A 27,957-nucleotide genomic window follows, 5' to 3' on the forward strand; every position below is an offset into this window, starting at 1 on the left:
GTTACTTAGTGACTGTTTGTTAAATTCAATTGAATACCGAAATCAGTTAGTATCAAAGATGTTTTTTTAGAAAAAAAAAAAAAAAAACAAAACTCTTCAGTATGAGAATTGTGGTTTAGTTCTAAATTTTGTCCAAAAGGAATATATAGGCACGTAGGATAGGAAAGCGATACATTCATTTCCATGTAGGATGACACATGCTATAATCAGGCATAAAGTAAAATACTATATTGATTCATCTACATTGAGTTCCAGAGGTGGTTCTGGAATATGATTTTGAATAGTGAGTTGGAGCTCACAAGATTGTCAATGGGGTAAAGGTATTTTAGGCAAAGGAATACATAAAGTATATTTAAAAGTGGGACCTTATATTATCATGCAGAGAAGATTAGAATTTTTCTTTCAGAGAGGGAGGAGCTATTTGAAGTATATTTGGTATGGTACTTGCATTTTAACTGTGGAAGATGGACTGAAGAGAGTGAACTGGAGGTAAGGAAACAATCTGCACAAACCAGGTGAATTAGTCTTGTTCAGTGATTTTTGCATCCTGAATTAAGATAGCGGCAGAGATTATGTGCAAGGTTTCTGAGATATGAAAATGTTTCCTGTTATCATTTCTGATATTATCCTCTTCTTGCTCAGAATTATCCTTCACATCATTGATATTCATCAATAATAGTCATGTGCCATGCATTGTGCTGAACATTAGAGAAGAAAATGTAGAGTTCAGGGATCTTATTTAAGTAGTTTTTAATCCAGCAAGTTTTTTTTTTTTTTTTTTTTTTTTTTTTTTTTTAAGGGGAAAGCTTTTTTTTTTGCAGGTTGGCCAGGGTGGGGCATACTGGGGATTGAACTCGGGGGCATTTGACCGCTGAGCTGCATCCCCAGCCCTGTTTTGTATTTTATGTAGAGACAGCGTCTCACTGAATTGCTTAGTGCCTCACTGTTGCTGAGGCTGGCTTTGAACCCACAATCCTCCTGTCTCAGCCTCCTGAGCCCCTGGAATTACAGGTGTGTGCCACTGTGCCTGGTTTGAGCTTTTTTTTTTTTTTCTTTCTTTCTTTTTTTTTTTAATTTGTAAAGTTTTTGTTTTGTTCATTCTACATTTGGTGTAGTTAGACTAGAAAATTCTGACTAACTTTATGGGGAATAACACCTCTAAAACTGAACATTGGATTGTTTTCAAATAAATAAAAGAAAGAATTCTAGGCAAGTGAGCCCAGATGATTCTTTGTTCTAGTAGAGTGGTGGTGATCCTAAATGAATCTAGGCTTGATGGTCTGAAGAACTGAGCAGACTTTTCTACTGAGGAAGTCCATGGATATTTCTTTAGACAGGTTGAGACTCCCCAAAAGAGTACCCATTAGGAATAAAAGATAAGCTAGGAATAGATAGGCATCATGGGGCTTGATGTTCAGTTTAAGTCATCTCAGTTCCTGATTTGGTGTAACTAGTGTAGAATTTCTAGTGTTCTTAGTCATATGTGCCAAGAGCAAATTCGCTTTCTACTGGAGGAAGAGATCATCCAAATGCTAAAATTGCCACTGTTGAAAAGAAAGGAAGAGAGAACTAAGTAGAAAAAAGACAAGGGGGTAAACTAACATAATTAAAAAACAAGAGCAGTGAAATAGTAGTACAATAGGGGATCTAGATAAAGATGTCATCAGACAGGGCTTTATGTTTTCAAATATTTTTTAAAAGAGTAATACTTTTATTAAAAACTAGTCCAGAAAATACCCCAAATCTACTACTGTGAAATTAAGAATATAAGATTGTTTTTAATAAGTAGATACAGGTTAAGAGAAAATTAGTGATCTGGAAGGTAGAACACACATGTGTGCATGTGCACATGCACCTTCCTCACCGTTACTGCCCAAAGCACACATTTGAGGAACTCTAAAAATCCAAAAACAGTCTAAAAGCATAGAGAGGAAACAAAATAGTATCTTTAAAGATGCAGCAGTAAGAAAGGCAGTCAGCTTTCAGAGGAAATAGTGGAAGCTAGGATATAGTGGGATGTTTTCCTTTAAACTGAATCATGTTATTTTGGCATTATTAACATATCCCCAGTTAGCGTTTGGAGGTATAGGAAGGAATGAAGAGCAGTGAAAAATATTTTTAAAAGTTGATTAATCTAAGTGAATATTCAGCTAACTAAATTGGAGAAAGGTAAATGCTATAATATTTAAGTAGAACTAAAATGCCTGAGAAGAGTAGCATATAAATTAGGGGAGTAAATGGAATTTTAGGTATTCTAAGATTTTTTACTGCTAAGTTACAGAATATTTTATTTCTGTTAGACATTGATAAAATAATGAACATAGGCATATCACAAAAGGAAATATTTAAACAGGCAGTTAACATGGAAATGTTTTTCTCTTATTATTTGTTTTAGTCAGCTTTTTTTTGCTCCTGTGACCAAAAGACCTGAGAAAAACAATTTTATATTTTATGGTACTAGAGATTGAACCCAGGGCCTTATACATGTTAGGCAAAAGCACTATTACTGAGCTACATTCCCAGCTCTCTGATAAGAACAATTTTAGAAGAGGAAAAGTTTATTTGGGTCTTACAGTTTCAGAGGTCCCAGTGCATAGACAGTTGCCTCCATTCCTTGGGCCTGAGGTGAGACAGAACATCATGCCTGGAAGAGTGTGGCAGAGGAAAGCAGCTCAGAACATGGCCACTTGGAAGGAGAGAGAGAGAGAGAGAGAGAGAGAGAGAGAGAGAGAGAGAGAGAGAGAGATCCTTTCACTACAGATAAAATAGTTCACTTCTCCCACCTCCTCCAGCCATACCCTTCCTGCCTACTGTTACCACCCAGTTAATCCTTATTGGGATTAATGCTTTGAATAAGGCTCTCATAAGCCAATCATTTTACCTCTAAACTTTATTGCATTGTTTCACACAGTAGCTTTTGGGGGGACACATCATACCTAAACCATAACATTATTCATCACAGCAATTGAAATTAAAATCACAATCAGATCCCTAAGGCATTCACCAGAATGATTAAAATGAAAAAGACTGGTTAATACAAGTATTGAAGAAATGTGTTGGTAGGGAAGCTACCATATGCTGGTTTTGTGAATTGGCACAGCCACTTTAGAAAACTATTTGGCAATATTTGCTGAGTTAAATACGTGTAATTTATAATCTCAAAATATATACAGATAATGTATAATTTAGAAGAACCAAAAAAATGAAATTAATCATAAATACATATATATGCGTGTGCGTGCAGACACACACAAAAGTTTTGGGTAGAAATGGTTGTAATGGCCTTATTTTTTAAAAAAATATTTTTTAGTTATACATGGACACAATATTTTTATTTTGTTTATTCATTTTTATGTGGTGCTGAGGATCGAACCCAGTGCCTCACATGTGTGAGGCAAGTGCTCTGCCACTGAGCCACAACCCCAGCCCATGGCCTTATTTTTCTGTTTTTTTTTTTTTTTTTTTTTGGTGTTGGGGATTAAACCCAGAGCCTTGTGTGTGCAAGGCAAGCACTCTACCAACTGAGCTATATCCCCAATCCCAATGGCCTTATTTTTAATGGCCAAAAATTAGAAGTAAAAGTAACATCTGCCAAAGGAGAATCGATGAATAAGTTGTTATATGTAAATACAGTGGAATACTCTACAGAATTAGTTCTCAAAATCAAAATGTTGTTTCTCCTCTTCTCCTTTTAGCATCAACATATCCAGGGAACTTGTGAGAAATAAAACCCTAAGTGTATTCCTATACCTGTTTAATTCAGAAATTCTTGGGATGAGGCCCAATTGACTGTGTTTTAACAAGCCTTCCATATGATGCTGCTATACATTAAAGTTTGAGGAGTAACATTCTGTGTCAGTTTGGCATACAATTTCTGAAAAGAATGAGATTAAATAGGTCCTTTCGGTTTTTTTGAACAACATGGTTTCAACTTTGCAGTTACATTGAGAAAATACACAACATATAGACAGTACATAAATGAGTGATTATGTTTTTTATGACCTCTTTCCTATAGCAATTAAAATGAATGAACTTTGAGTGGCTTCTAACAAAATGTATGTCTCTGAAACCTAAATTGAGCCAAAAAGTCAGACAAAAACAATTATGTATTGTGTGAGTTTATTTAGATAATATCTGTAAACAAATCTTACCAAATATATTAGAAGCTGGCATTGGGTAAGAGAGTCTGAATGTTCATTTGGAAGGGGACTAAGGACTATAATGTGTAAAAATCCTAATGCTCTTGTTTAACTAGTATGCTTGCTATCCATGCTACAAAAAGGTAGAATGGCAGGGTGGTAAGTGGTGCTTTCTTACCACTGGGGGTGACCTTTTAATAAAAATTCTACTCTTATGAACATTTTAAGAGAAAATAATTAATACTTTCCTAATTAGAGTAATTAATTTAAGGTGAAAGTTTCATAGGGACAAATAAAAAAGTATTTCCCAGTAAAAAGAGTAAGGAAAAATGGGTGCTTTGTACAAGGGTTTTACTGTAGCTGCTCAAGACCTGAGTTTTGGGGTTTTTAACCTTGAAATTTGAGGCCTTTTTGTTAAAGTAAAAATGTACAAAAGATTTTTCTTTTGCCAAAATTCAGTATATGAATTCCACATGATTTGTGAGTGACTTCCCACTTTCCTGAGGAATTCTATTTTATTAAATTAATTGTTGATGATCCAACAAATGCAGTCCTTTTGGTAGTTTAGAATTATGTAGGGGAAATTAGGCTTCTTACTTGTGTATTTTCCTTAATGGAGTAATCATATGGTGTGACTAAACACCAGGCCTAAGTCTTGCTTAGAGAAGTTTCAGAAATAGGATTCTAACCACAAAATTTGGTTGCATGTACTTAAAAAAAATTTTTTTTTTCTATTACTGAGCTGCCTCTGTAATTCTTTTTGAGACAGAATCTCACCAAGTTGCTGCAGCTGGCCTCAAATTTGCAGTCTTCCTGCTTCAGCCTCTTGAGTAGCTGGGTTTACAGGAGTGTGCCACTGGATGGGCTTTCTTACTTTGCTCAATGTAAAGAAACAGAGACACTGTATTAAGATTAGTAAGCTGATTAATAAGCATCTTTCCATTATATGGATTGTGATTTTAAAAGAAAAAACAGACTGTACTTTTCAGTCCTTGTTATCATATGCCTATCATTTTCTGTAAGATGAATAAATTATTATTTTGTTGTTTGATTTTCCTAGGAGGAATATAGAACTGAAGGTATCAGTTGGCATAATATTGATTATATTGATAATACTTGTTGCATAAATCTTATTAGCAAAAAACCAACAGGACTGCTCCATCTTTTGGATGAAGAAAGCAAGTAAGTATGGTTCTTTTCAATATTGTTATTGGCCATTGGGCTTTTTATGCCTTCTTAAGTTTAAACTTTCTCCTTATATTTCCAAGTAAGGGGCTAAAGGTTCTGTTGTATGCAGTTATTAAATATTTGCATTTCTTGATAAATAGGCTGAATTTCACTACTGAATTTATTTTTTATTTTTTGCAGTTATTTTGACAGTTCGATGTTAGATTTGTTGACGTATTTTATTTTTTTTGTTGTGTGTTCTGTTCTTTTTGAATTTTTATTTATGAGATGTATTTGCAGTTTTCATGTTTAGTAAAAAAGGATATCATGATATATTCATGATGCCTGTCATGACTGTGTTGGTGGTAAATGGCAATATATGCCAAATATTTTCTAGTCTATACTGTTCAGTATAGCAGTCTTAAATATAAACCTCTGAAAGCTTCATATGCTGTAGCATCCTCCAGATTAATGTCTGATATTTAAAAAGATGATTTATAGTTAAATTAGCCTACAAAATGGTGTTAGTTTTTTGTTGCTTTGACCAATTCCTGACAAGAACAACTTAGAGGAGGAAAACTTGCTCTCAGTTTTAGAGGTTCAGCCCATTTTTGGCTGACTCTATTCCTGTGGACCTGAGGTGAGGTGGAACATCATGAAGGAAGGACATGGCAGGGGAAAACTGCCCAGTGCATGGCAGCCAGGAAGCAGAGAGAGAGGGTACTTTGAGGAGCCAGAGACAAAATAAAATCTCCAAGGGCACACCCTCAGTAACTTTCTTCTTCTAGCTTCGCCCCACCTGTCTGTGATTATCACCAAGTAATCCATTCAGATTATTAATCCATTAAGTGATTAATCCACTGATGAATCACAACTTTTATGATCTAATCATCTCACTTCTGAACATGCGTGCATTGCCAAGTGAGCTTTTCAGTGGATACTTCATATCAAACTCCTCATATTTATCATAACAGATGGCAAACCTAGAATTGAAGAAACTGAAATGAGGAGATTGTGTAGATTTTTAAACAACTCTTCAGTAACAAATTTAGAAATTGAATTAACTTACCTGATTCCTAATTTAATATTATACCCATTAAGCTATGATAGAAAATATTGAAAATTTATTGTCATAGGATGAAAGAGTATACATCAGGTTTTCATGGGATCATGGGGCAATTAAAAGTTTATACTTGTTGTCTAGTTAATAAAAGTGAGTCCTTTCTTCTCAGAAATATCCTATTTTTGTAAAAGTTATGTCACTCTATTAATATGCCATAAACACACAGAATTGCTACATGAAAATAGTAAGATTGCAGAATGAAAAATATAGTGGAAAGAAATTGCTAAGAGTTTATGTCTAGTATCCACCCTAACCCACTGTACCACTAATATGTTTCTGTTATTCTAAATGAATTAAAGTGTAGTCAACAAAAATAAAAATATTTTAATTTTCTATGCAGAGTATTCTTGGTATTGCTCTCTATTCCCAGAAATGATTATTATCTCTTATAAAATTGTAAGGTCAGTAATTCCTAATTCTGGTTGCATAGTTTACCTCTAGTATTTATTGGAGAAATCTTTTAAATCATAGTTAATTTTAATATTTAGTATTCAGAACTAATAATTTTGGTAGTTGATAATGAAATGATAAGCAGTTCTTTTTGTCTGAGATATTTAGAGCAACAAGTATGTTTTAAGCACTTTAAGTGAAAGATCATATGATTTGTAAGTCAGATTTCAAGATTCAAACCCTCCAGCTATTTCTGATTAATAAGGTTGTACTTTGAAGTATTGAATAAGATTACTTTCCCCAAATGGTGCAGTTTTAGAGCCATAAGTCGAGGATTTATATCCTATCTCTATTACCTACTCTCTGCAAATCTCCTTTTTTTTTTTTTTCCTTTTGGTGCTGGGGATTGAACACAGAGATGGTTTACCACTGAGCTATATCCTCAGCTCTTTGTATTTTTTATTTTGAGACAGGGTCTCACTAAGTTGCTTTGGGCCTAAGTTGCTGAGGCTGTCCTCTAACTTGTAATCCTCCTGCCTCAGCCTCCAGAGTCACATGCACCACCATGCCTGGCTCTTCAGTTTTCTTGCATGCAAACAGGAAATGCTGCTGCTATCTACTCTGTCACATTTGTCAACAGCAATTGATGTAATGACTGTATAATTAAAACATGAATAGAACAAAGGGCTCATTACCTCACCATTCTTTAAGCAACATTTCATTAAATGCACATCTTACTATAAAAAGATTGTATATTTCTGGCCAATTTCTACCTAACATAGATGTATTTTTTGTTTGCTTTTTGTGATACTGGGAATAGAACCTAGGGGCACTTGACCACTGAGCTACATCTGCAGCCCTTTTTGTTTTTGAGACAGAGTGGCCCAGTCTGGCCTCAAATTCACAATCCTACTACGTCAGTCTCCCAAGTAGCTGAGTTTATAGGTGTGCATCACCATGCCTAGATCATAGATTTAAGTTTTGATCAATAAAGGGAATGTCACCTCTTTATTGTCACTCAAGCCACATAAATTGAAATGACAAATTTAGCCCAATAAAAAGAAACAAATTTTCTGATTATTAGAGCTGATTAGTATCTGCTTCAAGAAGTAAAAAATTCCTCATTAGAAATAATAATTCTGGATTATCTTTGAGGATATTGTTGTAGGTAGGAGACTGGACTAAATAATCTTTTAATCATCTCTTCAATTATGTTTGTATTCAGACCACCATGAAAAAATTTAAAAACATTATTTTAATTTCTTTACTTTGTAAATGAGCCAGTCCAGTACTTTTTTTTTTTTTTTTTTTTTTAATAAATGGTTCATTTTTGTCTCACTGGGTAGGAAAAAATTGTCCGCTGCTCTGATAGGGTCCTTGACTGGGCCTGAGAAACTGACATAAGACAGATAAACAGAGGGAAAGCATTTACATTTTATTAGAATTTTATATGTACATGAAAATAGAGACCTGAAGAAGTAATCAGAACAAAGAGCTTTTCTATTTTTTAGACAAAAATGAAAAATTTTTCCAGAAATTTCAAGACAAAGGGTTTGGGTTAGGAGCAATAAATTGTGTGAAGGTGACAGAGACTGGGAATAACTAGTAGAAGATAAGGGTTATTTTGTTAGTTTGTACAGTTCTGTCTTAATGTCTATTTTTAGTCTTTGGTAATTAGGATGTTCTTTTTCTGGAACAGGGAGAGCACCCTTCTCATGGAGAATTTTATGGCTTATTTTTACGTAGGAAAAAGGAAGTTAGGAGCCTATCCCTATATCTTGTATTTCTGATTTGCCTTCAGTTCAAATAATCATTAGGTCAGAACAGCATATTTTGGGGTAGCATGTCCTGAAATCCTTTCATCTTTTATGCTTTAATATCCCAGAAGATAAGATGTAAAGGCAGGAAGTATTTTTCCTCTGCCTTTTACCTGTAAAGAGATGTTGAAAATAAATTTAGTCACATTTAAGAAGAGCTTTTTTGGGACTCATTTGAATTGTTTTTTCTAGAAAATATTTTGTGGGAATATATATTTCTATGGGAAATATATAATTATATATAAATTGAAAGATAAATCAATATATGTAATTTGAAAGATATCAAATCAGAGACTCTGCGTCTGATAGAAGAAAAAGTTGGCTCCGATCTACATATTGTAGGGTCGGGCTCCAAATTCCTTAACAGGACACTCATAGCACAAAAGTTGATAACAAAAATCAACAAATGGGACTTACTTAAACTGAAAAGTTTTCTCTCAGCAAGAGAAACAATAAAAGAGGTAAATAGGGAGCCTACATCATGGGAACAAATTTTTACTCCTCACACTTCAGATAGAGCCCTAATATCCAGAGTATACAAAGAACTCAAAAAATTAAACAATAAGAAAACAAATAACCCAATCAACAAATGGGCCAAAGACCTGAACAGACACTTCTCAGAGGAGGACATACAATCAATCAACAAGTACATGAAAAAATGCTCACCATCTCTAGCAGTCAGAGAAATGCAAATCAAAACCACCCTAAGATACCATCTCACTCCAGTAAGATTGGCAGCCATTATGAAGTCAAACAACAACAAGTGCTGGAGAGGATGTGGGGAAAAGGGTACTCTTGTACATTGCTGGTGGGACTGCAAACTGGTGCGGCCAATCTGGAAAGCAGTATGGAGATTCCTGGGAAAGCTGGGAATGGAACCACCATTTGACCCAGCTATTGCCCTTCTTGGACTATTCCCTGAAGACCTTAAAAGAGCGTACTACAGGGATACTGCTACATCGATGTTCATAGCAGCACAATTCACAATTGCTAGACTGTGGAACCAACCCAGATGCCCTTCAATAGATGAATGGATAAAAAAAATGTGGCATTTATACACCATGGAGTATTACGCAGCACTAAAAAATGACAAAATCATAGAATTTGCAGGGAAATGGATGGCACTAGAGCAGATTATGCTTAGTGAAGCTAGCCAATCCCTAAAAAACAAATACCAAATGTCTTCTTTGATATAATGAGAGCAACTAAGAACAGAGCAGGGAGGAAGAGCAGGAAGAAAAGATTAACATTAAACAGATACATGAGGTGGGAGGGAAAGGGAGAGAAAAGGGAAATTGCATGGTAATGGAGGGAGACCCTCATTGTTATACAAAACTACATATAAGAGGTTGTGAGGGGAATGGGAAAATAAACAAGGAGAAAAATGAATTACAGTGGATGGGGTAGAGAGAGAAGATGGGAGGAGAGGGAGGGGGGATAGTAGAGGATAGGAAAGGTAGCAGAATACAACAGTTACTAATAGGGCATTATGTAAAAATGTGGATGTGTAACCGATGTGATTCTGCAATCTGTATTTGGGGTAAAATTGGGAGTTCATAACCAACTTGAATCTAATGTATGAAATATGATATGTCAAGAGCTTTATAATGTTTTGAACAACCAATTAAAAAAAATCCTAAAAAAAAAAAAGAAAAGAAAATTATCCTTAGTGATATTCCGACTTCATGCATTTTGTTTATGATGCTCTACTTGTAGGAATCACACAAAATCTAGGTTAATCTTGTGTGTGCTACCTACTGGCTGTGATGTTGAGCACATTATTTAAGTTAGGTTCTGTAGAAGGCATTTAGGAGGAAGAAATAGTGCAAGCAAAGTCTCAGAGTTAATGTATGATGAATAGGATGTTAGCAATGTTACTAGTCTTTCCTGTAGAACTCAAAAGGCGTTGCTGACAGCAGCGGTAGAGAACCTTGAAACTCGTTAGAAATATCAAAATCTCAGGCTTCCAACCCATACCTGTTGAATAAGAATCTGTATTTTAACAGAGTCTGAAGTTAAGATTAGAACATTTATTTAGGGCAGCATTTTGTCAATCCTGTCTACTAATAAGAATTATCTTCTGAATTTATGAATGCTTTCTAGGTCACCATTCTTGATCAGTTAATTCAGAATCAGTAAGTAGAGTCCATGCATTGCTAGTTCTGAAAGCTCTAGAAGTACTTCTCAGGCTACCCTTGTTCATAGCCTTTGGGGAACATGAGATAAGAGCTTTAAAATGAGCAATAATGTCTGATTTGCCCTCTTGATATATATAACACAAATGTTTGTTGAATGTAGGACCTGTGGAGAGCTTTTCTTTCCATCTTTCTTGATTTGGAGTAAAGACTTCTCCTATCTATCCCCCTTCTTTTTTTCACTTTAAGTAAGAGAAAAACATAAGCTTTTAAAGTACTTGGAGTATTAGAAGGCAAATAAATCCTGAAGAATGCTTTTCTTACTATACCCCTCTTAACTCTAAACGGAGTTAGAGACAGTGAGGTAAGCTGAGTATGCTGCTAGAAGAGAGAAGCATTCTGTTATGAAGTAGTGAAACATTTGCAGAGGTTAGGTTTGTCTAGTTTTAGTTGTTTGGAATCATTCAGTTTCTTTGCTTTTGATCCATAAATTTTCTGACTAGGAAAGTCACATGATTATGGTGACTTGAAACAAGGTAAGATTGGAATTGAAAAGAATATTATAGAGGCTGTTTCTGGTGTGTGCTTGAAATCCTAAGGATTATAATGCATTCTAGAATTGTTTTAGAATTTTAGAGCAAGCTTATAATGGAGATGTTTTTAGGAAGCCATAGTATAAGCCCAAATAACTGAGAAGGGAGCAGACCTCAAACAGATCAGCAAGCTGTCTTTATTAAGCATTGGCGGAATGGCACATGGCATATTTTCAAGGGAGAAAATGGGCACTGGTTATAAGAGGGGTCTGCTTTTTATAGGTCTTAATGAGAGTTAATCATTGCAGAATGTTTAGTGTGACTTAATCATTAAAAACTTGGGCAGTCAGGTAAAAAATCTTAACTCAGGAAAACAGTTGTAAAAACTCAAAACTCATTCTAACTCAGGGAAACAGTTGTAAATGCTTGAAATTGGGATAAAAATTTAGAGCCCTGAGCCCATTTGTTTTCCGTCCCCTCCAGGACTCAGTGTTACTGGGAAAGGATAAAAGCCCAGAGCTTGGTGCTCATTGCTTATCTTCTTACTCCAGAATCCATTGTTTCCTAGAACTTCAGTATTTGCTTTTCTCCTTCCAGGACTCATCAACAATGGGAAAGGGTGAAAATCCATGGCTTAGTGTGTTTATCTCTTCCCTCAGGACCCATTATCACTGGGAAAGGATGAATGTTTGCCTTATTCCCCCCTCCTTCCTCCCAGGCCACACTGTCCTCTTTTCTTCCTGGGGGCTGTCTTGGGTGATGTTATTTTTCATCATTCCAGACTCTGAAAGGGGATAATAAATTCCTTCATTCCAGACTCTGAAAGGGGATAATAAATTGGGGTGTTGATATCAAGTCTGGCTGCCTTCTGCTGAGAAGAGACAAATTAGGGAGATCCCCTCCTTTTAGAGTTCTAGAAGAGGACATGGAGACCCTGGTGGTTTAGAGTTAAGAGAGGGGTACAGTAAGAAAAGCATTCTTGAGGTCTAACACTGAGAAATGGGTGGTGGTGGAGGATGGGATAGGAGATAAAAAGGTATAGGGATTGAGTACTACAGGATATGTGGGGACAACTGCCTCTTTGATTTTCCTGAAGTCCTGTACTAGCCAAAATTGGCCATTGGGTTTCTTTACTCCGAGGATGGGGGAATTGTGTGGCAAGCCAGCCAGGAGGTGATATTTAGCTTTAAGATACTTTCCTTTCTCCTTTTTGGCCTCGTCTTCTCTATTGTTAAAAACCATGAAAACAACATCTACAAGGCTACTGCTGAGGAGTCTCTGAGTTCTCCTCTAAATTTTTTATGGATATCAGGTGCAGACCCACTTATAAACTGGACATGGAGAAAGAGAGTACCAGCAGGAGTATCAAGATCTGGGATGGTATATTTGGTAATAGCTTCAGTAAGTTGAGCCAAAAAGAGGGCAGGGTTTTCGTCAGGTCCCTGGGTGATTTCCCTTATCTTGTCATGATTAACCTGGGTATTAGAATTTTTTGTCATGCCTTCAAGGAAGCAAGTAATCATGTGTTGGAGTCTAGTGACCCCGGTGTCTTGGGGTTGGTATGTCCAATTAGATTTAGCTATTGGGATGGCAGCATCTCCTGCAGGATGAGTAAGGAGGCTTTGGACATGGAGGAGGTTGGCATGTTCTTTAGCCACCTGCAAAATACGCGCACGTTCATCAGGAAGCTAGGATATAGTAAACATCTGCCCAAGTAAGGTGGTAAGTCTGAGTCAGACGTGTGAACCTTTTCCTATACTTAATAGGGCTTTCAGAAAATGAGCCTAATCTGTCTTCTTCTGGAACCAATCTGTTTTAGAAAAGGGGATGTGAAATTGGACTGTCCTGTAAAAACAGGCCAAGGTGACTTGGCAGTGTTGGCAACATAAAAAAGCTGATAATATTTATGTACTCCCTATAAAATGCCAGGTAGTGTCAGATTTTTTTTTTACTAGTATTATTTGATTCTACTAACAGTATTATACCTGTTATTATACTCACTTTATGGTTCATGAGATCATTTCTGGTATTTAAATTTAAAGTTCTGAAAGGCTACCTATCTTGCCCAAGATCACTGATAGAACTGGTAATTTAAACTAAGATTATCTAACACCAAAGGTGATGCTCTTTTCTGATTTGAGTACACAGTATATAATTAACCATTTTCTAGTAATTTAAGAATCATTTTTACACATTAGATTTGGGATTTATCTTTACAACCTCATGGCACATTATTGCTCATTATTTCAGTTTCTTTTATACTATTTCTGAAAGATATATTTTCTACTTTTCCTGTCAGTGATATTTCCTCTATTTGAAACTCCTACCTAATAGTTTACACCTAACTTTTTAACAGCTAGCCTCCTAATAACCTTTTTGTTGTTCCCCATCACTGCTTATTTTTCTTCTTCTAAATGTTTATGTTCCTATGTTTCTATTTTGCAATTCTTTTTTTAAAGTTGTAAGTGGATCTTTTATTTATTTAATTAATTTATTTATATGTGTGCTGAGGATCAAACCCAGGGCCTCACACATGCCAGGCAAGTGCTCTACATTGAGCCACAACTCCAGCCCCTATTATGCAATTCTTAATAGATATTATTTGTGTGATTTTTGACCTTGAAATGCTCATTGAATCCAACCAATGAATACAAACCTATTGATGTATATTTAAAATAGTAATAGATTTAATAAGAAATGTAATAACAGGTATAGATAAGAAAATTGTGACCATTTATGTGCCAATAAATAGGAAAACAAAAGAATGTGAATTTTAATGACCTATTTAAGAATAAGAAATTATTTCCTTTTGGTGGGGTTTATTTTCCTTTGGGTTTTACAGTAATGCAACACAGTGAAACCTAAATAAATATGTAATGGCCTGAATTAATTTCTCAGGTTAATTGCAGAATCTGAGTATGGGCAAACCATAACTTTTTATCCCTCATCTATAATATAGGAACAGCAATCCATATTATACTCTCTTCTAGCTTATTATGAGAATCAGATTTGATAGTATAGGCAAAAACTCTTTGTAAGGTGCTAAATGTATTAGATAGCGATGTAATGTGTTTTTTAATAGGCAATACTGATTACTGCATCTTTCTTCTATTTTTTTGTGTTTTTTTTTTCCTCATAAATTCAGTTTTCCACAGGCAACAAATCAGACATTGCTAGACAAGTTTAAGCATCAACATGAAGAGAATTCTTACATTGAATTTCCAGCTGTGATGGAGCCTGCTTTCACCATAAAACACTATGCTGGAAAAGTAAAATATGGAGTAAAGGTCAGTTGATTTTTCAATGAATGTACTTTAAGGGCAGAGGTGTGTTCTTGACTTTGTCTCTTTTTCTGGCACACTACCCCCTGTAGTTTTTGGAGGCTTACAATTAGTAACATTTGGAGACATTAGGATAATGTTAGATTCTACTAATAGAGATAATATTAGATACTAATAGATTTATGCTTTTCAGTACATTACTTTCTCAGGTTTCTGTTGGTTTCCTTCTGCATGTAATCTGATGTCCGTCCATTCTAATAAACAATAAACTTTTAAAATTCGAATTAGTTATACATAATAGTAGAATGCATTTTGACACATTATACATAAAGGGAGTATAACTTCTCATTCTTCTGGTTGTACATGATATGGAATTACACTGGTCATGTAATCATATATGCACATAGCATAGTAATGTCTGATTCACTCTATTATCCTTCTACCCCCATACGCCCTCCCCTCCCTTTATTCCCCCGTCTAACCCAAAGTACGTCTATTCTTCTCTAGCAACCCTCCCCCAACGAATTAGCATCCACATATAAGAGAAAACATTTGGCCTTTGGTTCTTTGGGATTGGCTTATTTTGCTTAGCATGCTATTCTCTAGCTCCATCCATTTACCGGCAAATCCCATAATTTTATTCTTTAAGGCTGAGTAATATTCCATTGCATATGTATACCACATTTTCTTTATCCATTCATCTGTTGAAGGGTACCTAGGTTGGTTCCATAGTTTAGCTAAACAATAAACTTTTTGATCTGAAAGAATAGATAACTGTATATCTCAAACCCATATGTTCATCCATATGTCCACATACTTTACTGAATTTTCCCCTTCTTTATACACATAGGGCTGACAGAGGCCTTATGTCTTCATGTACTATTAGGTATTTGTGAGCTTGTACTCCTAATGAACTCCTACCTCCTGAAAGGGGAAACTTCATGATTTCATCCATTTCTGATTTAAAACTGATGAACCTGTTATTCAACCATTTGAAATTTAAGCCTGTGTCTTAAGACACTTGGTTTCCATGCAAGACAGTGGTGATATGAATGATAGTGGAGCAATACAATTTTTTTCTTTGATCTCAGGGTGAGTATTTTTAATTTACTCATCAAGTGTACTGATTTATTTATTTAAGAGGTGCTTATTGAACATAGACCATGCATCAGACCCTGTGCCTAGTGTTTGGAATGATTTAGTGATTAACTAGACAGAAATGTTCCTGACTCTGTGTATACATACATATGATTGTGTATGAAATATTGGTAAATGGGCTATATGCTATAAATAAATGAATGGGTTCTGTGAGAAAAAGTAGTAATGTAGTGGTGTGGAGCCATGAACCACCTCTCTAAGAAACTTTTTAATTTTTGAGAGATGACCTGAAGTAAATTTACCTTGATGAGGAGTTGGGATGAAGAAGTACAGGCCATGGAATAAGGAAGAGTCTGATATGATGAAATAAATGAAAACTGGTCAGTGCTGCTAGAATGAAAGGAACAAAAAGAAATAGTGATGTGAAATGAATTCAGAGTAAGACAGCAGGTTAATTCTTAAGGGCTTCTAGGCCAAGTTAAAGGAGTTTGATTTTTATTGAGTTTGGTTTTTATTGTAGGGAGCTATGAAAAGATTTTAAGCAGAAGATCTGATTTGTGTTGTTAAAAGACTGCTGCTGTGCAGGGTGGGGTTATAGCTCTGTTGTAGAGTGCTTTCCTAGCATGCACAAAGCTCTAGGTTCATTTCACAGCACTGCCAGAAAAGAAGAAGAAGAAGAAGAAAAAAAGACTGTTTTAATTATTTTGAGGAAGAGGCATAATAAGGGGCAAGAGTAGAATCTGGGAGATAAATTAGGTAGCGTTCCCTCTTTCTTTTTTTTTTAATTGGGATGAAATGTTAAGATAAACCCCAGGAATGCTTGGTACAGTGGAGCACACCTGTAATCCCAATGATTCAGGAGGTTGAGGCGGGAGAATTGCAAGTTTAAGGCCATTCTCAGTAACTTAGTGAGACCCTGCCTCAAAAAAATAAAAAGGACTTTGGATGTGGCTCAGTGGTAACACACCTATGGGTTCGATCCCTAGCACCCCCACACCCCGGTCCACCACCAGAAAACCAAACAACCAAATCACTGAAATGGCAACAGAGTTGGGGAAGGAGATACCATCTATATACGTTATTTATGTTCTAGATGATAAGTGATAACTGGTTAGAGCTGATGGGTTAATTGGAGATATCATATCCTGAGGTGGAATAGATAGGAAGGAATAATTTTGATAGTTTAAAAAGTAAAATAAAAAGTCAGGCACAATGGCACACACCTGTAATCCCAGTAGCTTGGGAGGCTGAGGCAGGAAGATCATGGGTTCAAAGCCAGCCTCAATAAAAGTGAGACGCTAAGCAACTCAGTGAGACCCTGTCTCTACATAAAATATAAAATAGGGTTGGGAATGTGGCTCAGTGGTCAACTACCCCTGAGTTCAATCCCTGGTTAACCACTCTGCAGTCCCCCCCAAAAAAGAAAACCCAGTTTTACTTTTTTAATAATATATACTTTTGCTCTAAGTATATTTAGGGACAAGCCAACGGTCAAGATCCTGGCTTGTTTACCCATTTCCCTTGTTTTTAGAAGAATAAAGAATTAGGAAAGCATAAGACACATTCAGAGAAAGACTGGTAAGCAGTAGTTACTAGTATTCTACCATGATTCATCTCTTATTTATTAATTATTTTGCCTTTAATTCACAAGATTCATAATGATTTTTAATTTGCATTGTTTCTTAACATATTCTGGCATCATGTTTGAGGTCTGATGAGTTCAGTGAACTTTATATGATTAAATGTTTAATAGAGTCCAGGTGGATTTCTCTGTATGACAATAAATGACATTATACTAAGTGTGTTCCTTGTAGAGTTTTTACTTAGAGCTATTTTGTGAAGCTCATCATATTTTTAAAATCCTATTTTAGTGTGAATATAGTTGTAAGATTGTTGTCAGTGCCTAGACTCTTTGTATTCTTCTGGGCCCTTGTTTCCTTGGTGTAAGCTTCTTGATCTCCCTGTATTTGTGTGGAACATTTTAATCCATTTTCTTGTATTCTCTCTCTTAAAACCTCTGCGCTCTGGCAGGTTGCTTGTTTATAGACCATAGCTAATCTTATTCTTTAAAATGCTGATAATATCCAGTTATATTTTATGAAATCCCCCTAGGACTAAGACTCATAGCTATCTGCCTACATAGTGTCTGTATACTGACATAGCATAGTGGTTGTGATTGGTTGTATTTGACTTCCACTCTTCCACTTACTGTGACAGGGGCCAGAGTACTTCTCCTCTCTAACTCACTTTTCTCATTTATAAAGTAGGGATAATAATATTGGTCTCAAATGGGTTTTTAGGATTGAGACAATGTATAGAAAGTGTACAGAAGAGTGCCAGTCACATGGTAACCTCTCAGTAAACGTTACTTACTATTATTTATCCTTACCATCTCAAACTTCACTTGGACAAATTTTTTTCTGTTGATTTTCTTTTGAACGTTCTTTCTCTAGTCTTATGTATCTCAGTATATGGCATCTCCATCCACATAGCTCCTCAAACCCCAAATAGAAGTATTAACTTAATTTCCTCATTCTCTTACTATCAGCAGATTCTTTGCTTTTACCTCTTAATGTATCTCAAACATGGTAATTCTTTTTCATTTCTTCTTTGACAACCTGCTTGTCCAAGTCACTGTGAGCTCTTCTCTATTATTATGTCTGTTCTCCCCTTTTCCATTCTTTGTGCTATTCATTTCCTATGTATCAATAAATGTTTATACAACACCACTTGGCTGTTGCCATTGACCTTTATGCTTGAATAAAATAAAGTTAAAACCCTTAACTCAAGCTCAAAGAGCCTAAGTCCTGTTGATTTGCCTAAATTTTCATCACTCTTACCTTTTTACTGCTTTTCTTCTAATTTGTCCAGCACATCACCACAGAAAGTAGGGACCAATCCTGAAAGTATAATATTCTATATAAAGTAAATTAGAATGAACATTTCACTCAGAAGTCATTTCTGTCTTTATTCAATCACTGTTCAAACATATTACTCATTATCATCTTAATTTTAATAGCTTTTTCACTATTAACAGTGAGACTTTTTTTCACACAGGATTTTCGGGAAAAAAATACAGATCATATGCGCCCAGACATTGTAGCTCTTCTGAGAAGTAGCAAGAATGCATTTATCTCTGGGATGATTGGAATTGATCCTGTGGCTGTATTCCGATGGGCAGTTCTCCGAGCCTTTTTCAGAGCCATAGTTGCTTTCAGGGAAGCTGGGAAAAGACACATTCAGAGAAAGACTGGTAAGAAGTAGTTACTAGTATTCTACCATGATTCATCTCTTCTTTATTAATTATTTTGCCTTTAGTTCACAAGATTCATAATGATTTTTAATTTGCTTTGTTTCTTAACATATTCTGGCATCACGTTTGAGGTCTGATGAGTTCAGTAAACTTTATATGATTAAATGTTTATGTGTTATATATGTATAGGTATGCATTGGTGCTTTTTTTATTACTAAATCTTGACAGGAATACTGAGTATAATAATGGTACTTGGGCACTTAGTAAGTCATGGTATGATTTTGAACAGAAAGTGAAGTAATAATGGTAATAGTATTTATTTAGAATTTAATTTTGATGCTTTTCTCTTTTTTTTTCTTATGTATAGTTCTTACTACAAATGAAACCTAATTTAATATGAAAAGTATAAATTAGGAGAAAGAAAGGATCCTGGGGGATCCTGGGGGTAATATAATACGGTGGAAAGAACCCCCTATACACTGTCATGTCTTGATTGATTTTGTGACTTAATTGTCTTTCTTTTCTAAGGGAGGAGTTAATACCACCTTTAGAATTATGAGGTTAAAGCCAGATAATATATGAAAAGAATCTGTTTATGAAGTATTCATTTTCTTTTTCTCTTACCCTTAACTCAGTTCATTGGATTTTCACTTTGAAATTCAGAAATGATATTTATTTTCTCTGTGTTTCCTCCTTAAACCACAAAATATCCCATTTCACATACTGTGGGAGAGCAACTTCATAGCCCTGTTGGCATATTTGTAATCACAGTGTTGCTTATTGTAGCACTAGTCTTAGAATATTGCTGTACAGTGAGGATTTTCGTTTTCTATGCAGATGAGACATTCATTTTAGAAGCATGAGAATACTCCCATGTGTTTCCCTATTTTCAGACTGACTTATATGGCTTTTTGAGATGTGTACTAGCAATAAAACATTACACTCAGCTTTTAAACATTTGAAATAAATAATACTTGGGAGATAATGTCCTTAAAATGAGAGGCAAAATAATTGAATTTAATTTCTTTTTTGAGACTGTAACATGCTTGAATTGCAAAAATAAAAGAACTACCTCAAACCGCTTGCTTTGCCCTTTCTAAAAGGTTGTATTTAAAAAAACAAACAACAACAATAACAAACTTAAAAGAACTTTTTTTCCTTGAAGGTGATTTCTTTCTTGTTATGATAGCTTTGTAATGAAGCTACTCAGACTTGTTAAGTGTCCTGTTGAGATGTTATTGACTAAGAAGAAACTTTGTTTTTACTACTAATTATGTCACTTCACACAAATCTATTATTTATGTAAGTTAGTTGTTTTATATCCATAGTATCAATTGGGAAGTACAAACCATATATCAATAGTAACTCTAAACATTAATGGCTTAAACTCTCCGATTTGTGATATTATTGTTTTTATTTGTGGTACCTAGCTTTGACCGTAGGGGCACTCTACATCCCCAGTCTTTTTTTCTTTTTCTTTTTTTGTGACAGGTTGATCTCAAACTTTACTCCTCTTGCCTCAGCCTCCCAAGTAGCTGAGATTACAGCCCTGTGCCACTACACCTGACTGATATGTAGTGTTACTAATATGAAAAGATAAATTACTCTGGAATCTGAGGCAGGAGTATTGCAAGTTCAAGATCAGCCTCAGCAATTTAGTGAGATCCCTCAGAACCTAACTACACTCTATCTCAAAATAAAAAGGATTGGGAATATAATTCAATAGTAAGTAAAGTGCCTGTAGGTTCAATCCCCAACACCAACAAACAAACAAAGACAACTTATAATTTCTCTATCTTGATAGAATTTAGATTCTTGTTTAATAAAGGGTTTACAGAGCTTCCATATGAAAACTCTTTTATTCTAGACTATAACACACATAAAGAAAAGTACATAAAACAAACATATATAGCTCAGTGAAAGAGTACAAAAAATAATCACCCCTGAAATTACCACCTAGATCAATAAATGAACCACATAACACCCAGATTTTCCTCTTGGATAAACTATGAAATTTCATGTTGTATAAAAGAAAAAGAAGGACTCTGGTTAATTTGCATTCCGAGGCCTAATGAGATTGACTCCAGAAAGTGATTTTTTTTTTTTTAATGTTACAATATATTGGTGTCATTGCCATTGCCAGCATTCACCATAGCATTTTGCTATCTTTTGGTAAGTTTGAAATAAAAGGACATCATACAGTTAGAATATTATAGCATTGGAAACTAACAGATTAACTGTTAAAATTATTTAAGCCATAGTTTCAGAACTTTTATAATATCTATAAATAGTATGCACACATATTAAGATGAAATGAGAATTAGAGATTATTTAAGTAGAAGTAAAATAAGCGAGGCAGAAGGTAACCAAGTTCAGATCTTTTGCAAATAAGATTTCAAAGATGATAATTCCATTATAGCTGGGGGTGGTGGTACATGCCTGTAGTCCCATCCCCTTGGGAGGCTGAGGCAGGAGGATGGAGAGCTCAAAGCAGTCTTAGCAAAAGCGAGGTACTAAGCAACTCAGTGAGACCCTGTCTTTAAATAAAAAATAGGGATGGGGATGTGGCTCATCGGTCAAGTGCCTGTGAGTTACTTCAATTCTAGTACCACCCCCCTTCAAAAATGATAATTCTAATAAAGATGATGTAGTATATTTTTACTTCCTCTCAGTATCTTTAAAATATGTTATATGTGTACATGAATATGCCACAATGAAACCTACCGTTCTTTTTTTTTAAAGACTTTAAAAAAATTTTTTTAGTTGTAGATGGGCACAGTACCTTTATTTAACTTATTTTATTATTATTTATGTGGTGCTGAGGATTGAACCCAATGCCCCATGCATGCGAGCCCAGCACTCTACCATTGAGCCCCAACCCCAGCCTGAAACCTACCGTTATTTAAAATTAATATGCACTAATTAAAAATAACTCTGAGCTAATTGTAAAGAAGCATCCTAACAGTGAACAACAATAACAAACCTCTCCCTAATTTTCTGAAGTAATTCCCTCCTTTTTTCTTTATTAAGCTGACTGAGCCACAGCCGAGAATACCAGATTAAAGATTACTTTTGTTATTTTTTCTTTTGTCCAGAATTCCAAATTAAAGGAAACAATGCCATTTTAAGGTCTATAAATAAAATTATTTCAATTACCCTATTTGAGAAAAATATAATTGTAGAATATTCATGATAGTGATCAGCCTGTTTGAAACCAGAAAATACTCTTAAATGAGTCACATTAAGTAGGCAGTTTCAGTAACTGCATGTTGTTTTGCTACAAGGTGGAATGAGAAATAGTAATGATTTGTTTGGTTAGCAGTGAATGAGGTAATGAAGAACAGACATTCGAGTTCTGTCATTTAACTTGCCTCTGATTTCCTTCTCCTGAATAGGTTAGAACCTGGAGTAGAGAATACTATTTAAGGATCATGAAGAATAGAGCACAATGATGCTGTATTTGGTTCTGTTGGACTTACATAGAAGCATAGACAAATAGGCATTTTAGTGAGTCTAAAAAGTGTAGGCTAAGGTATTGAGGTCTGAACAAGAGTGTTCAAAGTACTATCCAGTTTTCTTCATTAACAAAGAGAGAAGCTATAGCTTTTCATATAGTGTCTGCAGGTAGAGAGTTTTAAGATTTCCATATGATCTCTACTGCTTCCTATTCAATGAACTGTATAATTCTAATCAGCTCCCTTTTGCTTTTGCAAGTGGGAGAAGAATTCTAGTGACGGTCTATTTTCAAAGATGACCAGGTGGTAAAACTTATTTGGTTAGCAAAAACCCAATCATTAGTTATAAATTATTTGTATATTGGAGAAGGTTAAGAGTAAGAGTTTTAGATTATGTGTTAGTGAAATAGGTACAAGTTTTCAAAAATAATCTTTTCCATTAAAGCAGTAAGAACACTAATGAAAAGTTTCAGAGTAACTTTGTTAGAGTTGTAGAAATTAAAGGCTATAGTAATCTAGAAAGTGTTTGTGTAACTATAAATAAAGACTGCACTTTGTGGTGTTTTCATGTGCATGATTCACAGGCCTTCCTCCCCAGCTCCATGGTAACCCTGAAAACCAGCACCCTGGAATCAAGATGAAGTTTAGCAGAGTGGCAACCACTGGAGGAAGTAGAAGGGTTTGGAATTCCTTCATAGTCTCATTTCTAGAGAATTCTTCAACCTTTTGGGTTGTTTCTTGGAATATTTTACTTAAAAATCTGAATTTATTCAACCTAATTTGGAGTTTGCCCACTGTGAACCACAGCCTTTAGCCCAAAAGCACTGTGAGAAACAATCAAAATCAGGGCTGGGGGTGTACCACTTGCCCAGTATGTGTGAGATACCGGGTTTGATCCTCAGCATCACATAAAAATAAGTAAATAAAATAAAGGTATCATGTCCATATACAACTTAAATTTTTAAAAAGGCCTAAAAAATTCATAAGAAAAATAATCAAAATCAATTGTTGGACATTGCAGCTGCCTATGACAGTAGATAACTATTGGGGTGAACAGTGGCCTAACCAAACAGCTTAAAAGGAAAAGCAGATAAATGAGATGTCCATAATGGCTTTGAAAAGTTCTGATATATTCCATAAAATTTAGTTGGTTATGTGCTTTATAGGGCTCTATACATGCCAGGGCTCTAAGCATGCTCAGGAAAAACCAGGAAGTTCTTGATCTGTTACCTTTGGATAACCTTGAGTCTGTGCAAATAGAAAATGAAGGCAAGCAGAGTCGTAAACTGCTTACCTGAGTGTTGAAGGTATGCCTCAATATATATACATTGATCTTTGACAAAGGCCACTGTTCACCCCAATAGTTATTGATTTAATGGTTTGAGGTATGTAAGAGTATCTCTGGTTAGTCATTAGCTGACCATTAAGCTCAGTGAGTGGAAACTTCTGTGGTCACAGGTCAAGGGGGAGGAAAAAAATAGAAACAATATCAACAGCAAACACTGGGGATAAAGGAAAATCTGATTCCTAGAGTTGCTCCATTATACAATTTAATACACCCAGTGTTTGACAGTTTTTTGAGACATGCAAAGAAAAAATGAAGCGTGATCCAATTCAGGATTTTTTTTTTTTTGGTGGTGCTGGCGATTGAACCCAGAGCCTTGTGCATGCAAGGCAAGCACTCTCTACCATCTAAGCTATATCCCCAGCCCGAAATATGATCCATACAGGAAAAAAGGAGTCAATAGAAACTGTCCCTTAGGAGAGTCAGATAAAACTTTAAGCTATTTTAATTATGTTCAAAGACCTAAAGGGAACTGAATACAAAGAACTTAAAAAAAGTCTCAATAAAGTTATTAATAAAGAGTTAGAAATTACATATATTGCAGATACATAGTGAAATATGAGAGACAGTATACATGCCTGTTTATATTTTATAACTCCTTTTTTCCTCCAATATGCTTTGGAAAAAAGTACAATCACTGAAATGAAAATTCACCAGAGGAGTTCAACAGTAGATTTGAACAGGTAGAAGGAAGAATCCATGAATTTAAGGACAGATCAGTTGAGATCCAGTTTAATGAACATGGGAAAAAAGAAGCAAAATGAACAAAACTGCAAAGTCCTTTTGGACACCATTAAGTATACCAACTTCGGGGAGTTCAGAAGGAAAGAAGAAAAAGGGATAGAAATAGTATTTGAAGATATCATAGTTATAAATTCCTCAAATTAATCCACAAATGCATGAAGCACCATGAACTATAAGGAGGTTAGATTTTTTTATGCATCATAAATAATTAAACTCTCTAATATCTAGGAACATTTTGCAAGAGAGAAAAGTGACTTATGATGTACAAAGGATTCTCAAGAAGATTAACAAGTGGTTTTATCATTAGATACTATTGGAGCCAAGGGTAATTGGGTGGCATTCAGAATTTAGAAAGAAAAAAAGACTTTTAATGAAGAATTATTATTATTCAGCAAAACTGTCCTTCAAAATGATAGACATCCCCCCCCAAAATAAATCCTAAATGACTTTGTTACTAGCAAACCTGCCCCATAGGAAATACCAAGTGAATTCTTGTGGTCCAAATGAAAGGACACTAGAGAAGTGTAAATTGGATACAAATGAAAAAATAAAAAGCAACATTTCAGGCAACTACAAAAAGAATAAATACATTTTTTTTTTTACTTGTAACTTTTCTTCCCTTCAGTCTTATTTAAAAGACAGTTGCATAAAGCAGTAATTTTCATTCTGTTGATGGACATACTGTTCTAAAAATATAACTTGTACTAGAAAACTGTAAAGGAGGAGGGAGAGAATGGAGAAAAAGGCTTTATATATTACTGAAATTAAGTTTTTTTATTTTAATCCAGATAACTGCCTTGGAAACTACTGAGTAAAAACTAAAAATAATATTATAAGAAAAATTTAAGTATACTTACTAAAAACATCAGTTTAATATAAAGGAAAGCAATATTGAAAGAAACAAAGGATGAAAAATATCTTAATATGTAGTGAATCAAAGAAGAAATCACAATGAAATTGGAAAATACTTTGTTATGACGGGAGATTAAAAACAAACATGGTCCATCCTAATTCTTGCTGGTCAGTTTGTGGCCTGACAGGTTTTACTTATTGAACAGAGGACCCTAGAACAATAAGGAGCAATTTTAGTGGTGTCCCAATACTCTACTTAAGATTCTTGGGGATAAAGGGAGAGGAAACTAAATCCGTTAAGCAGAAGGAAGGACAAAACAGATATGCAATAAATGAAGTAGAAATTACAAAATCATAAAAAACAAATAAATTCTCTGAAGAGATAAGCAGAATGGAAAACCTTGAGCTTGATTGACCATGAAATAAATAGAAGATTCACATTATTAAAAAAAAAATGTGTGTGTGTGTATTTTAGTTGTAGATGAACACAATATCTTTATTTATTTGTTTATTTTTATGTGGTGCTGGGGATCAGACCCTGGGCTTAGTGCATGTGAGGCAAGTGCTCTACCACTGAGCTACAACCTCAGACTGAAGATTCACATTATAATTTCAGTAATGAAGCTAACATTTCTGCTCATTTTTCAGAAGTAACAAAGGGTTAGTTACATGAATGATTAATGGCAACAAATTAGAAACTAGTTGAAATGGAAAAATTCCTAGAAAGACAAAACCAACCAGTACTGCTTCACAAGAAACAAAATTTGAATGAGTTTGGAACAAAGGAGATTGAATTAGCAAATGTATAAACCAAAAACAAACAAATTTCCTACCAGAAAAAGCCAGGACAAGTGAATTCACTGATGAATTCTGCCAGATATTTGAAGAATTAACACTAGTTCTTCATAAATTGTTTCAAAAAGTAGAATATGAGGAAATACTTGCCATCTTATTCTAAAGCCAGTATCACCTGAATACCAAATAATACATCACAAGGAAAGAATACTATAAAAAACATTCCTTATGAATATGAATAAGAGAATCCTTAACATAATACTAGCAAGCTGAATCTAGCAATAGATAAAATTATATACTATAACCTAGTATAATTGTTTGAAGAATGAAAGGTTGGTTCAATTTAATGAAAATTAAATAATAATATAATAAGCCATGTTAGTAGATTTAAAGACAAAAACCACATGGTTGCACTCTAAACACAGAAAAAAGTATTTGACAAAAGCCAACACATAATCATGATTAAAACAAAACAAAGCAAAACACTGGCGGGGTGGGGGTGGGGGGAACAACCAAAACCCCAAACACTGAACAAGTTAAGAATGGAAGGGAACATCCTCAACCTGATCAGGAAATCTATGAAAAACCCAAAGCTTTTATTATACTAAATGGTGGAATGATGAGAAAAAAAAACAAGGATATCTGCCTCTTTTATTTAATTTTGTTCTGAAAAATCTTAGTTGGGCAATTAGGCAAAGAATAAGAAATAAAAGACATCCAGAGTTTAAGGAAGGAGACTGTCTTGTTCACAGATAACATGATAATGTGTAGACTATTCTTGGAATACACATAAGTATTAAAACTAATAAGTGAGGAGATAAGATTTCTGAGTACAAAATCAATATGCAAAATCAGTTGTATTTTTATATAACAGCAGTGAACAACCTGAAAATGATATTGGTTAGTGTTTCATTATATGATCAACATTCATAAATATATGTGGATAAGAGTTGTTAAGAGTTGGACACTGAAAATTGCAAAACATTGAAAAAACTTAATACATAAGTAAGTGGAAAGATAGTGTGTTTATGCATTGGAAGACATAGACCCCAACTTGAGCTATAGATTTACCATAGTCCGTATCAAAACTTGAACTTCCTTTATGCAGAAATTGATAACTGATCCTCAAATTCATATGGAAAGGGATCTGGCAATGCAGGCATAAAATACTTGGAGGATTCGAACTTCTCAATTTGAATTAGGCAAGGCATTCTCCCATATGACACCAAAAGGAAGGACAAGCAACCAAAGGGAAAAAAAAATGGATGCATTGGACTTAATCAAATAAATTTTTTATGTCTCAAAGAATACATCAAAAAGGTGAAATTACATCCCACTTCTGATAAAGAACTTGTTTTTTTTTTAAGAGTGAAATTACAGCCCATTTCTGACTAAGAACTGGTATCTACAATATACATTTAATTAGTACTGCTCAAATATAAGAAACTAATAACCTAATTAAAAATGAGAGAAAGATCTGAGAATACATTACTCAAAAGATAAGCAGATGTCTAATTGCAGCAGTCTGGCTGGGCACAATCAGGAGCCACTTGTCAAAAGAAACTAACTTTATTTTTAGAACCACACACGCCAAACAAAACAGCCTCTCAGGAAAAACCCTCAGAGCCTCAACTGCCACCACCAGCTTTCCACAAGCCTCTCTCTCCCACACAAGCTTCTCCCCACCTCCCACAATCCTCCTGCTCTTGAGGCCGATTGGCTGGGTCACGTGGGCGGAGCCAAAAAAGTCCCCCAATGAGCAGCTCCGTGGTCTGAAAGGGCAGGGAAACAGCCCAATGAGCATCACCGCAGAGGAGCCAATCAGCTAGA

General features: G+C 34.9%; 1 protein-coding gene across 1 annotated transcript in view; it reads left to right on the forward strand.

Annotated features, from left to right (window-relative positions):
• LOC124080573 (unconventional myosin-IXa-like) overlaps positions 1-27,957 on the forward strand; it is a gene marked incomplete at its 5' end in the record, with an annotated part of 209,726 nt that overhangs the window by 47,330 nt on the left and 134,439 nt on the right. The window contains 3 exons of the mRNA XM_058573300.1: positions 5,200-5,321; positions 14,450-14,591; positions 18,741-18,936. Of these exons, the coding sequence (XP_058429283.1) occupies positions 5,200-5,321; positions 14,450-14,591; positions 18,741-18,936 (460 nt within the window). The remainder of the gene's footprint in view (positions 1-5,199; positions 5,322-14,449; positions 14,592-18,740; positions 18,937-27,957) is intronic.

Source organism: Marmota monax, unplaced genomic scaffold (assembly GCF_021218885.2).
Source record: "Marmota monax isolate L192 unplaced genomic scaffold, Marmota_monax_Labrador192_F-V1.1 WCK01_AAM20220418_F8-fsc00078, whole genome shotgun sequence".
Classification (NCBI taxonomy): domain Eukaryota; kingdom Metazoa; phylum Chordata; class Mammalia; order Rodentia; family Sciuridae; genus Marmota; species Marmota monax.